Raw genomic sequence first — 13,680 nt, 5'->3', positions numbered from 1 at the left:
GTCCTGAGGCCACGAAAGCTTCTACTTACAAATGCTTCCTGTCCTTTGTTCTAGTTTGACCTTATGCAGTGGTTAAATATTACTAAGCCGCCTCTATCTGAACGTACCAGACTTCTGGAATCTATTCACTTGGCTCTCAATGCATGTGGCCTTGAACCTGAAGAAGATATTTTGATGCCGTTCAATATCTTCTGCAAGCATTGGACTAACCTTCTCCAGTATCAGTTCCCTGATCACTATAGTGATTTTCTAAGATTGTTTGTGCAAAGTGAGTATCTGAGTTGGTGTACTCTAGGCTTTCTGTACTATTCTGGCTTGAAAATATGAGCTGCATTCAGTTGAGTTAAATAGCCACAAACAGATAATGCTTTTAAGTTTTTTTACTTCCTAAGAAAGGGAGCGTGTAGATGCCAAATAAAATGTAAAAGTGCTTTTCCTAGAGAGAGCTTTATCAACATTATGTTTTTGAGCATATCCTTTTTTTTTTTGTGTGTGTAGCAGGGAATTCAAATTAAAACCTTTTCTGATTTGTGAAGGGAAGGCAGTTGATATCCTCCTAACTTTTCATGAGTGCATTCCTCTGTTGTGATGTAACCTGGTGGGTAGCTAAGCACCACACAGTTGTTTGCTCACTCTCCCTTCCCAGTGGAGAGAATCAGGAAAGAAGAAACAACAACACAAAGTAGAACTGATGGGTTGAGATAAAAACTGTGTATAAAGAGAAAAATGAGACTAGCCACAGTAGTAATATTAATATAATGTATGTTTACAAAACAAGTGATGCAGCCTGCAGTTGCTTACCATGTACAAACTGATACCTAGCCAGTCCGCAGGCCCTCCTGGCCAACTCCTCACTATTTTTATTCTTTTGTCACATGGTATTATACAGTGCAGAAGATCTCTTTAGCCAATTTCGGTCAGTATGTCCTGGTTCTCCCCTCTCCCAGCTCCTTGTGCTCCCCAGCTCTCATTGTTGGCAGGACAGTTTGGGAAGCTGAGAAACTGAAATGTCCTTGGCTCTGTGACAGCTAAAACATCCATGTGTTATCAACCTTGGTTTTCTCCTAAAGCCAAAACATAGCATTATACAAGCCACTGTGGAAGGAAAAAAAAAGCATCTGTCCCAGCTGAAAACAGAACACTTTCTGTTTCTCCTAGGCTCTTCAGAGCAGCTTCTGAGTCCTGACTGTTGGAAGGCATCGCTTAAAGCTTTGGGATGTGGTTCACCAGTGACTGAGCAAGGGAGCTTCAAGAAAAGCCATTGCCCTGAAAGTCCTGTATTGCAAGATGCTGCAGAAGTCCTCCTGTCTGCAGAGCAGGTTGGTAGCTCTCTGGTTGGTTTTCTGCAGCTGAAGAGGTGTGTTTCAGTGACAAATCCTGTACAGTCTGTCTTCATGTGATCAATGTTTTCTCTTTTTGCAGGTTAGAGAGACAGTAGAATGGTTTTCCACCTCTTTCTGCAAGCTCCGTCTAGCTTCAGCGGACTTTAGGACCTTCGGTCTCTTTTCAAAATGGAGTCCTTATGTGCCTGAAGTGAACACATTTTTAGAGTATCTTATTAAACGCCTTATTGAAACTGAAGCTGTCAGTTTAGCCCAAGAGCCTGTTGGCAGCAACAGAGTCTTATCAGGTAATATGTCTTAACAGCAAAAGGCTTGAAGCTGAGCCTTGTTCTTAATTTCTTCTGTTAAACGCCATTTAATTTTCTCTGAACTTGTTTAATGATGACGGCATTGAAATAGAAATAAGCTCTGCAGGGAGCCAGTTGGAACCTCCTTTGCTCTCACATTCCTGCTTGCTGGAGGATCCTTCTTTCAATTTCCTGTTCCAGAGTTTGCTATCAGGTTATTCTGTGGACTAATCCTGCTTTAAATAAAAATATGATCTTTTGCAGCACATGCAGGTATGGAAACAGGGGAGGACTCACTGTCATCATGGTATTGTGGGATATGGGTTTTAGTCTGGAGAAAATTCTGTGCACCTCTAATTTCAGTATGGGAATAAAAATTGTGCGTATTATTGTTATGCTGCTATCTGAAAGATATGTTAAAGAATAATAAAAAAATCTAAACGTTACAAAATGATGAAAGCTACTAACAAGCATTCAGTTTTTGATTATGGAAAGCCAATTTAATTTTTAATAAGAAGAGAATGTTTTCTCCAAGTTTGGAAAAGTAATTTGTTCATGGCTGCTCATTTGAGACTTAAACTTCTTTACTTTGTTTTTCTCTAGCATTGCAGTCCTTGTATTCAGTCGTTGCTGGACTCTTTAAGCCATGGGTACTGGTCATAGACAAGGAGGATGCAAGGTAAGTATTGCATTTCAAAACTGAATGATTTTTTGCTAAAGGAGAGCATTAGCCTTGAGAGAATGGCTCTTACTATTGTGATTTTTTTTTTCGTTATGACTTTGTGCTTTTTTTTTTCAGCTGTCATATGTATCATACTGTTAAGTTACACAAGTACAATGAATTCCATAAGGAAATCTTACAGAGCTTACACTGGATGATGGTTTTAGGTACAAGAAATAAAAATAGAGATGAGAAAAATAGGGATGGGACACAGCTAGTTCTGAAAGCACACTCAAATTTGATTTTGGGGTTCATCTGATTAATAACAACAGAAAAACAAAACAAAAGAAAAATAAAAACAAATGTAACCTCACGTGCAAGTGCTGTGTTAAGAAACGTGAGGTGAGATCAGTCCTGTTTTCACATAGAGTTATTTTTAGTGTCATGTGCTTAAAATTGACTTTATTCCAGAACCACAAGCTTCTTGAGCTCTGAGACTGTCTCCTGCATTTCATTTGAAAGGTGACTGTTGGTGGTATGCATCATCTGCTTTTTGCTCCTTAATTCATATAGGAAATATCAAACAAGTGATTTCCACTTCTTTGATGGTATCATGGATCTTCAGCGTAACATTAATGTACACAGGGAAGGAAATAACAGTCCCGGAGAATTGAGTTTTGAATAAAAGAACTGCTGATACCTGTACTACATTAAATGCCTGTGCTGTACAATATGTCTGTACACCTGTTTGATTTCTAGTAACTCAGCACTGACATCTTTTGTTTCTTCACTTCTGCTGTCAGTAACCAGCCTTGCTACCCTTGGTTGGAGAGTGACACCCCTGTAGCATCCAGCATGGTTCATTTGTTTACAGATTGTGTCAAGCTTCTGCATGAGAGCTTTAAAGGTATGTGAAGGTCCGTGTTGTTTTAAGGTAGGGGCACTTCCTCATCAGTTGAGATGTGGGATGTGAGGGGATTTAGTTTGTTAGGAACTTTTGGCCATGGTGATCCCTGCTGTGGCAAAAGTAGCATGTTTCCTCTTGCATTGTAAGGCAACTTTTTGATTTGGCAGGGGCAGAGAATATGATTAATGTTGTCATACAGGAGATGCACATTTATGTGAAGGAAAGTGAAATAAAATGAGCTATAATCACAAGCACCTGACTCCTTTCCAGGTCTTAGTTCCCATATGGCATAATAGTCAGAAGTATGTCATAATAATGAATGATGTGTCTCAGCAGCTGGCCTTCAGAATGGGATTTTCTTCTGTAAGCATGTTTCCTTCAATTTCTATCCTGTTTCTAATTCAGTTATTTCCTTTGGATTTAGATAAGCTGCTGCCGAGCCACCATGGAGCTCTCTGGTTGCATCTGATGCATTACTGTGGATGTTGCACAGCCCCCAAAATGCCCGAGTTCATTCTCTATACTTTCCATACTGAATTCAGGAGGCTTCCATGGAAGGAAATGCATCCAGACCAGATGCTTATGGAAGAGTTCTTTAAAGTGAGTAGGTAGCATCAGTTGAAATAAGACCTTAATTATTGTTGCCTTACAAATAACTGAAGAGCTGGAGAATATCCTTTAAAGAGGGAAGCTTATAAAATTTGCTTATTCATGAATTACTCCAGAAGTAATTCACAGCTACTCACTTTGTGTTTCACAGTTATTTGTGAGGGTGCGCTATCAAGACTTAATACAAGGTTGTGGGGAGCTGTAAAGGCGTCATTCTCTGTAATCCAGCACTAAATATAGAATCATAGAATCACAAGCTTGGAAAGGACCTACAAGATCAACCACTCCAACTGTCCACCCATCACCATTGCTACCACAAGCACTAAACCATGTCTTGTAGCTCCTCATCCAGATGCCTCTTGAACACTGCCAGGGATGGTGACTCCGCCACCTCCCTGTGCAGGCCATCCCAGTTGTCTGACCACTCTGACAGAAAAAGTTTTTCCTTATGTCCAATCTAAACCTTCTCTGGTACAACTTGTGGATGTTTCCTCAGGTCTGGTTTGTTGCCTGGGAGAAGAGGCCAAACCCCTCCTCATCACAGCCTCCCTTCAGGAAGCTGTAGAGTGTAATGAGGTCTCCTCTGAGCCTCCTTTTCTCCAGACTAAACAACACCAGCTCCCTCAGCTGCTCCTCACAGCCCTGTGCTGCAGACCCCTCACCAGTTATATATTTATTATTATTATTATATTAATTATTAAGTATTAACGTTTTAGTATTATCATTTAGTTATTATATTCAGTATATGTTTATTTAGAGTGTATAGCTATTGCCATTTTCATATTTCCAAATTGTCCTAGGCAACATAAGTCTGTGGTTAGGTGTCGAAATGCTGCAGGATCTACTGTTTGCCTGCTTTGAGTGGTGATTTTAAACAGACTCAGAATTTCTCAGTTCTCCTTAAGAGTGAAGAGAGTTGGTTGCAATCATGCAGCTGAGAGTTAATAGCAATTCCTTGTTTTGCAGTAGTTCAGTACGTTGCACCAGTTGTTAGAGAGGCTTAGAAAACTGTGTCTGCAGTGCTCCTGCTGTGGAGTGAAGTGCTACAGAAGTTGTGTTTGTGTACTCCTATGATGGCCTAAAGGGCTGCTGAGGAATTCTGTTTGGACAAGGAGCTGAGAAGTGTGAATTTGCTTTTATCTTACATGGTTTTATGTGCCTACCTTTTTTTTTTTTTTTTTCCGTTTGTTTGTTTGTTTTCCTTCTTCACAGGTTGAAAGAGGCAGCCCCAAGAGTTGTTTCTTATTCTTAGGTTATGTTTTATGTGAGATAAATTGGGTCAGCGTCCTTTCTGATGCCTGGAATCCCAACCCTCATCCCCAGACTCACAACATGATTGTCTGCTTGCTGTATATGATGGTCCTGTTGGCAAAGGAGGAGCAGCTTATAGGCAAAGAGGTAATTTTCAAGGTTTATTCCTGTCTGTGTTCGAAGAAGGATATGCCTTTGGTGAGAGGCTATGACTTCTTCCTCACTTGCAGAATTGTTAACTCTGAAGTGTTTCGTATAATGCCACAAGCACTATGCTAAAAACAGTACAAACAGAATCCTTCTGGGAGGCATTCTGTGTAAGCTATTAGGAAAAGGAGGTACTGCTTTTTGATTGGAGGAGCTTCTGTAGGAGTTGTGATCCAGTAGTGAAGCACAAACTATTTTCTATAGTTACAAAATTACTCTCTGAGTTTTGGAATGAATGAGTACTTATGGTGGTGTCTTTTAAAAGCAAGAACAATAAAAAACCCTAAGCAAAATGAAACCAAAGTAAAGCTGCTGTGCTCTTGTCTCTTGCCATAGTGGGATGCTGCATAGTTAATCCTTAATTCAAATGTTTTTTTTCTTCTTTTTCCTAGTTTGGGAGAGCCTCAGGTGTATGCACATGGGAAGCAGAGGTAGCACTAGCAAGGATGTGTGCATCTGCACACATGTAATGCATTGCATACATGTGCAATATTATATATACATTAAAGTGAAGCTTTTATGAAAGCAAGTGAAAATGGGTGTCTGAATCATAGCAGACTGATGCTAGGCAGCCTGCTGAAGTACATTCAGGAGGAGCTTTGTGTGTCATTTAACCAGCAGTGCCATGAAATCTTTTTAAGAGCAAAGTCTGGTGCTTCCCTTATCAGTTTCTGTGGCAAGATCAGATAGTGTTTGTTTAACTGAAGGCCTAAAGCTGGGCTAATTCCACTGATACAGACATTCAGCTTTAATCACCCAGGACTATAAGCCAAAAAACATGGTGTGATGATTTTGCAACTATCATGAAGATCAGCTGTATCTGTAAGAAGCTTGTCACTGTCTGCTTCTGGTGAAGTGTTGGGCAGAGATTACTCTGTCTTTTGAATCTTAGTCGAGTTTTCTTTTCCTCTTACTCTGAAGGGGTTTGAAGTATTGGTAAAATCCCATTTATGATTTTGTTCCAGTATTTCAGTTGTCAGAGTAAGAAAGAGAAACAGCTGGTATTGAGATGACCTTTCCAAGCCCTGCTTTTGCTAAGAACTGTGTATAGACAAATCTCACACAATGGAGTTTGGTTCAGTGCGCTCTTTCTGAGACTCTTCCAGAAGAGCTGGTAAATCTTGAAGGGGTCCCATTTCATCCCTGCTGGTCTTTTCCCACTTGTGGTATCTTCCTATTACCACTTTGAGGCACTGCGTGCTATGTCAAGATATCCCCAGCAGGTGATAAAAAACAACTTACGTCTTTTAAATCTTTAGGAATCGCCGCTCATAAATCTCCTTGGACAGACTAGCTCCCTTCCGTGGCAACTTGTGGGCATTTCATCTTATCAAAGCATCATCAGCTATTGTAGCAGTCACTACCCTCCCTCTGTTATCCTTGCTAAGGATGCTGCATCTGAACTGATAGTGAAGCTCCTGAAAATCTCAGCAGGCTTTGGCACATCTTCAGATAGTCACATCCACCTCGTAAGTGGAATTGGTTTTGTGCTCTCTAAGATTTTCTTGTCATTTACACTGTTCTTCTCTGTATTACATATAGACTGTGAAAAGAATTCCAGGTGTGATTGTTTTTTATGTTATTGTATTTTATTTATGTTATTGTATTTTATTTATGTTATTGTATTTTATTTATGTTATTGTATTGTATTTATGTTATTGTATTGTATTTATGTTATTGTATTGTATTTATGTTATTGTATTGTATTTATGTTATTGTATTGTATTTATGTTATTGTATTGTATTTATGTTATTGTATTGTATTTATGTTATTGTATTGTATTTATGTTATTGTATTGTATTTATGTTATTGTATTGTATTTTATTTTTCCTAATTCGTTTTAATTTTGGTTAACAGGATGCAACCCTGAAGTGCCAGGCATACATTCGCCAGGTGGTTCAATTCCTCAGCACCTTAGAACAAAGCGGAAAGATCACTCTTGCAGTTTTAGAGCAAGAGATGTCCAAGCTGCTAGATGATGTGGTCATCTTTAATCCTCCAGGTTTGTATTGAAGAGGTGCAGATTAACATTTAAAACTGTCAAGATCCTTTATTCTAGCATGTTGTTTATTTAACTTCTGTGACTGTATCGTTACTTCCATTACCATAATGTCTCTCTTATGGGCAGAGTGTGTTGCTCTGATGTACATGAGAGATAGATGAGCACAAAATAAAAATAGGATCATTCCCTCAGTGAACTGTCAAGATCAGCAGTATCAACAGAAGAAACAGGAATTATAAGTAAAACTGATTGATGTACAGGAGTTTGAGGGGTGTCTTTCCTTTGCTGTCTCATTTCCAAATCTCTTCGTTTGACACTGACATCTATTTTTAAAAAGATTTTTAAAAAGTAGAGATGACACTTAGAAATAGAAACCCTGAGTCCTGAGATGGGGTTTTAAGAACAGATTGTAAAACACTGCACCATCAGGATAACGTGCAGTATAGTCAGGAAATTACATTGGTGTATGCTGATGTCATGATGTGTCTGTGTCCACAGCATTTTATATGCATCTCAGCTTTTAGTGCCACTCTCACCTTTCTTTGTCAAAATGAGATCACATCTGCTATCTCACTATGTTACACCAAAATACTTGTCAGGAGTCGTATCTTTTGCTATCTGCGACCTATACTCAGTGGTGCTAGCAAAAAGGGAATGGGAACTATCTGAAGTTTCATGACACTGATAGCCATTTCTCAGTGTTCCTGTTGTACATGGGAAAGCTCTAAAGGACAGCCCTGTTGTCAGAGAACTTCTGTGACTTGCAGTAAAACAAAGGCTTGCCTGTTACTATGGACACTTCTCACAGCTGAGAAATTTTGGAGGCAGGAGCCCTGGCATGAGAGGAACAGCTCTGTGTCATGAACTGCTGCACAAGTTTGTATGTGTTACAGGGCTGAAAGAGAGCGTGCTGCCTTGATGTTGCTCAGCCAAACTGCAGGGTGCAAGCTGGCAGAAAAACCATTATATGTAGCAGATCTTGCATCTCTGTTAGGCTCAGGTGGGCTGAGGACAGTTCCAGGATCAGTGTCCCCAGGTAGCATAAGTTGCTGACAGCGGGTGAAGAGAGGAAAGCTGGGCTTCTTGCAAGGACACCACCCAAAGGGATCTGTTGTTAAGTGTCTGCAGCCTGTGAAGTAGGACATTTCTGTAAAGCTGGTTGTGACCATAGACAAGTCAGGTAACCTGCTGGTGTTACTGTTTTCAGTCAGCCTGTGATGTGTGCCTTGGTGGAGAGCTGTGCAATGATAGGTGTCTTGAGGTTTTGTTTTTTGTTTTTTCCTTCAAACTTTTCTTATTAGGTTGATGGAGACTGAATGATTTTGTTTGAAGTGAGTCTCTGGAGATCTGCAGCCAATCTTCCTCCCCAAAACAGGGCTAGCCTCACAGTCAAGTCAGCTTCTTCAGGTCCTTGTCCAGTCAGCTTCTAACAGTCTGCAAGTCTGGAGACCTCGATCTTTTGGAGCAGTACTAAATGAATGATGTGCTCTGGTGTACCTTTAGTACCTAAGGGGAGCCTATAAACAGGAGGAGAGTCAACTCTTTGAAAGGGTAGATAACAGCAGGACAAGGGGAAATGGTTTTAAGTTGAGGGAGGGAAGATGAAGGTTGGATGTCAGGGGGAGGTTCTCTTTACTGTGAGAGTGGTGAGATGCTGGAATGGGCTTTCCAGCGACGTTGTGGTTGTTTTGGAGGTGTTCAAGGTTGGATTGGATAGGGCCCTGGGCAACCTGCTCTAGTACTAAATGGGGAGGTTGGCGGCCCTGCCTGTGGTAGGACCTGATCCTTGAGGTCCCTTCCAACCCAAGCCATGCTGTGATTCTGTGATGTACTCTGGTATACAGACTTACCAGCTGTTTCATTTTAATAAATTAGGAGATGCCTTATCAAGGGAAGAGACTGCAAGGAATTAAGTCTCTTTTTTCAGCTTCGTAGGAACAAACAAGGAAATGATTAAGAGTCTTTTCCCGTTGCGTACAGCGAGTGTTCAGTGATGGTGCTAAGTTCAGGTTGTTTAGTTCCTACAGTGTCTGTTCGCTGCAGTAATTCTCAAATTCCTGTCTTCCAGATATGGATCTGCAGACACGTCACATGGCCCTCAGCAATCTCTTTACAGAAACGCTGATGATGATGAACAATTCCAGTGTTACTACAGCTGAGTCACTACGAGTGAGCTTACGGAAGTGGATTGACAATAAAGTGCATGGATTGCTAGCAATGCCCCTTCTGACAGCAGCATGTCAGAGCCTGGCCTCCGTGCGACACATGGCAGAGACAACAGAAGCCTGTATCACCTCGTACTTTCATAAAGGCAGGAGCATCTCTAGTTCTGCTGCTTACATTGTCTGGTCTTTTGGTGCTCGCTAAATATGGGTCACCTAGAATTCTTGTAGCTTAATGCTGCCTCAACTACTAGAATTGCATTTTAGTCTGTAATCAGGGCTCTCGTCTTTTTATTTATGATACTTTAAATATTCTGTCATCAGGTTTCAGTACACCTAATGGAGATACTTAAAATTCCATGGCTAAGATTTTCAAATTTAATCCTGATGTAACACTGGGAAAATATTTTTGCCATGATCAGTGGGATGCCCTGTGAAAGTAAAGGTTTTTTGTGTCTTCAGAGTTGCATGATGAACAGATAACCTAGCAAACATCTGAAACAGCCTGAGTTCTGTAATTTAAAGGAGCACAGTGAGGGGTTTCACTTTGTAGGTTTTACCAACTGCTGCTTACTTATGTTTCTGTCTTCTTCGTAGATCTTCCACACCATCAGGATTTAGGCTGGGGCCCTATACTTGCCTCCCTCCAAGTTCCTGAGCTCACCATGGAAGAATTCCTGCAGGAATGTTTGTCCTTAGGAAGCTACTTGACCCTGTACGTCTACCTGCTGCAGTGCCTGAATACTGACCAAACTCTTATCAATGAAATGAAGATCCTGATCACCATCAGCAAGTGGCTGGAGCAAGTGTATCCAAGGTACGGAGCTCAGGGCTTCTGTCTGTACCCTTCTCAATAAGGCTGTGGTTGTATGGTGTGTGTAATCAATCAGGCTGCTGACTGAGATGCCCAGTTCTTCCCCACCTGCTGTTAGTCTGCTCGTCCCCTGGTGTCAACAGGAGTACTCTCTGTGGTGGAACAGAAGGAAGGGATTTTACATAAATGTTTCTTGTTTGGTTTTGCGTGGTTTCCAGCTGGATTTCCCTGGCAGCCTGGATCTGTGCTCAGTTCAGATTATTTCCAGCAAATCCTAAATCACTGTGAGTTCCAGTTTTCTGAATGTCCACTAGGTGGGATGAATTATATGCTAAATGTTCAGTTGAATACTCAAAGCTGGGTGTTCAGATGCTGCTTGGTGTGGAATATTGGCAGCTCTGAACCAAATGTGAACTCTGTGAAGTTTGTATTGCTATAAAACAACTTAATAGATAATTGGATTCAGGTGAGAAAGAGTGGATGGCTTATAGTAGCTTTGGGGTTTTTAAAGCATGTAACAACTGTCTTTACTATTGCTGCTGACATTGACAGAATTTAGCAAACTGAATGAATGATTTTTTTTTGTAAATAATAACGTTAATAATATTATATTGCTGTGAAAGAACATAGTGGGAAAATGCACATCCCCCCTGATTCTTGAAATTCAGACAGTACTTTGACTCTTGTAGGTACCACATGGTTGCACTACTTTCACTGACAAAGTGGAAAGAAGACAGCAAAGCCACTTAATTAAAAGTTGTTCTTACCATCGAAGCTGAGGGTGTTTGTGATGGGAAGTGACTGGGAGGAGTGGCTGATGACAGCTTGATGCAGAAAACTCGTGTCTGTGCTATATGTGGAAACTCTGAGCTTGTTAACTTAAACTGCAGTTTCAATCTGTGCTGGGAAGGATCAAAAATAACACAGGGAAAACTTGACTTTGTGCTTTGCTCAACAAAGGCCCTCAGTGTTTCCTTTTTGAGAAGGTTCTAAATTGTTATGTAAGCAACAGCTTGTGCTCCCTAGGGTTGTTTTCTTTATTTTTCTTCTGATAGGTAAAGGAAAGAAAGACTAGAATAGCTTCCAGAAAAAATTTTAGGCAGATTTAAATCAATTTCTGGCTGCAGTATCATTATTCTTAGATTTAAAGCATGAAAGGAAGCATTGTTCATTGTTCTCTTACAAGCAGTGAAAACTTGCTAGCTGATATTGGCATCAAATTTGTAACAGTAACAGTTATGTCAGTGTAACTGGGATAATAGAGTTATACTGGCTTAATAGATTAAGTTAAACAGTTGTGAATTTACCATCTAAATTCTCACCATCCCAATGGGGAGAGGTACAAACTTCTTAACCCACGTTCCTGCCCTTTTTTAAATCTATGTTTTGCTTCATACTTTTAAATCTTGCTTACAGCTCAGCAAAGGAAGAAGCAAAGCTGTTTCTTTGGTGGCATAAAGCTATGCAGTTGTCCCTAATTCAGCTGGAGCAGGACGATGCCATTCTGATGGAATCTGTCATTCAGACACTGCTGTCCATCCAGGGCAGGCAGAGTCAGCTGGCTGAGGAGAGACTCACCTCTGGAATACTTGGTGCTATTGGGCTGGGCAGGAGGTCTCCTTTGTCACCCAGGTAGGAGTCGAAGCTACAGTGAATTAAATAATGCATTGTGATTCTTAGTTTATCCGCTGTTGAGGACTTAACAACTGATGCCACTTTCTGCCCTCTTTCCCTCTGCAAGGTTTCGTCTGGTTGCCCGCAGTTTGTCTGCCTTCTTCCTGGTGCAGATCCCTGCAGAGGGTCAGGTCCGCCTGAAAGCAGGCTCAGAGCCAAAGCTGTCACAGAAGGCCCAGCAGGTAATGTGTGCCAGCCTTTGGCTTGCTGAATTGTCCTCTTCCTGAGCTAGCTCAGCTCGTGGGATAAGCCTTTTAGGAGTCACAGAATCACAGAATTGTGCGGGGTTGGAAGGGACCTCTAGAGACAGAGCCAGTGTCAAGCTGGAAATTGTAATATTATTAATGGGGCAAAATGATACCTTCATAAGTCAGCTATTCCTTTCATGTTATTCTCACTAGAATCTTCAAGTGTGTTACATTTTGTATTTTCTGGTGTGGTTTCTCTAAAAACTTGTCCCAAGTTCATGAAGTAAACATCGAGCAGTGCCTAGAGCAATCACTGCAAGCCTTGATAGAGCATTTGTTGTGTTTGTCTTGGGATGTTAACAGCTTGAGAAACGAGGTGGGCTGAAATAATTCATATGACTGTATTTTACAGTCAGCTCTTCAGCAGGTAATGATCTTCCAGTGGAATCTTTCTTATGGTGTCTGATGAGCTAGTTTGTTGAGGGCCAAAATGCACACAGCTAACAGATTTTTTTCCTTGTGTCCATAGGCACTGAGTGCCCTTGAGTCTATGGCATCAAACAAACAATATGTGGATTATCAAGAGCAGATCGCCCAGGCATCTCTGTTCATCAAGCATCCAGAACACTGTCTTCGAGATGGCAATAATCTTTTGGCTCTCCTTGTAAACACTCTGTACCCAGAAGTGCATTATTTGGACTGCATACGGTAGCAGCACTGAGCTCACAAAATTATTGTGGTTTACGTTTAAAGCTGTTCTTGCACAAGTAATTTGTGACCTTAAGAGTTCCATTTTAAGTCAGAAGAGTGAATGGGAACTGCACACTTGCATATTTTTATCCTCTCTGAGGTTTTGCTTTTCCTTTAAAGCTCTTGGGGTATCTAGGCCTGTGGAGTTGTTCAGTTTTCATCAACAGAAAGCAGTTGAATGTGTTCCTGTGCAAGGTGCACATCTAAGGGGATAAATGTACAAATCATTAGACAGCAAAGCTTGTTCTTATTTCTTGTAGCATCTTACAGTTTTGCTTTGTGCCTTTTTCATTTTCCTGTCTCATCATTTAAGCCAGAGCGAAGTGAAGGGGGGGTGGTGTGCTAAACAGTATTTGACTCTCTTTGTAGGATACCTCTAAAGCTCATGTGGGTTTGTACGTGCAGGGTGGTTTATCCCTGCATTTCAACAGGTGGTGTTTTAAAATTTTGACTTTTTCTGATATTCCACAGAGCTCTGCAGTTTAAAGGAATGCCTACAATCTTCTCCCATGTGTCTGTAAATACAAACTAAACAGAACTTTGCTTTTTCCTACTGTTGAAATACTGATTGGTTAAAGAAAAGTGATTTCTGGCCAAGTGATGTCTACAGACTGATTTTTCTGCATTCTCAGTGTCCAGAAGGGAAACAGTTCTGTTCCTGCTGGATAAGAGTCCTTAATTCTGAAAACCTGGCTGTTGAGGAATAGAGTTTTATTAAGTGGGCACCACTGAAGTTCATTCTTCCTAGCTGGGCATGATGTGATGCTGTGAGAAGGTATTTAGCTTGTATTAAATCACTTTGTTAGAATTCTGTTAATGAATCA

General features: G+C 40.8%; 1 protein-coding gene across 1 annotated transcript in view; it reads left to right on the top strand.

Annotated features, from left to right (window-relative positions):
* EPG5 (ectopic P-granules 5 autophagy tethering factor) overlaps positions 1-12,831 on the top strand; it is a 55,077-nt gene extending 42,246 nt beyond the window's left edge. Inside the window, exons 31-44 of the mRNA XM_065747105.1 lie at positions 55-268; positions 1,159-1,319; positions 1,423-1,630; positions 2,234-2,309; positions 3,095-3,198; positions 3,623-3,798; positions 5,020-5,205; positions 6,525-6,734; positions 7,124-7,268; positions 9,337-9,579; positions 10,028-10,247; positions 11,661-11,876; positions 11,986-12,100; positions 12,636-12,831. Coding sequence (XP_065603177.1) covers positions 55-268; positions 1,159-1,319; positions 1,423-1,630; positions 2,234-2,309; positions 3,095-3,198; positions 3,623-3,798; positions 5,020-5,205; positions 6,525-6,734; positions 7,124-7,268; positions 9,337-9,579; positions 10,028-10,247; positions 11,661-11,876; positions 11,986-12,100; positions 12,636-12,818 — 2,457 coding nt within the window. The 3' untranslated portion in view covers positions 12,819-12,831. The remainder of the gene's footprint in view (positions 1-54; positions 269-1,158; positions 1,320-1,422; positions 1,631-2,233; positions 2,310-3,094; positions 3,199-3,622; positions 3,799-5,019; positions 5,206-6,524; positions 6,735-7,123; positions 7,269-9,336; positions 9,580-10,027; positions 10,248-11,660; positions 11,877-11,985; positions 12,101-12,635) is intronic.
* The last annotated feature ends 849 nt before the right edge of the window (positions 12,832-13,680 follow it).

Source organism: Cyrtonyx montezumae, unplaced genomic scaffold (genome assembly GCF_038088225.1).
Source record: "Cyrtonyx montezumae isolate F1298 unplaced genomic scaffold, pur_monq_1.0 scaffold_41, whole genome shotgun sequence".
Taxonomy (NCBI): Eukaryota; Metazoa; Chordata; class Aves; order Galliformes; family Odontophoridae; genus Cyrtonyx; species Cyrtonyx montezumae.
Note: the sequence above shows the minus strand (reverse complement) of the source record. Positions and strands in the feature narration are given on the sequence as shown.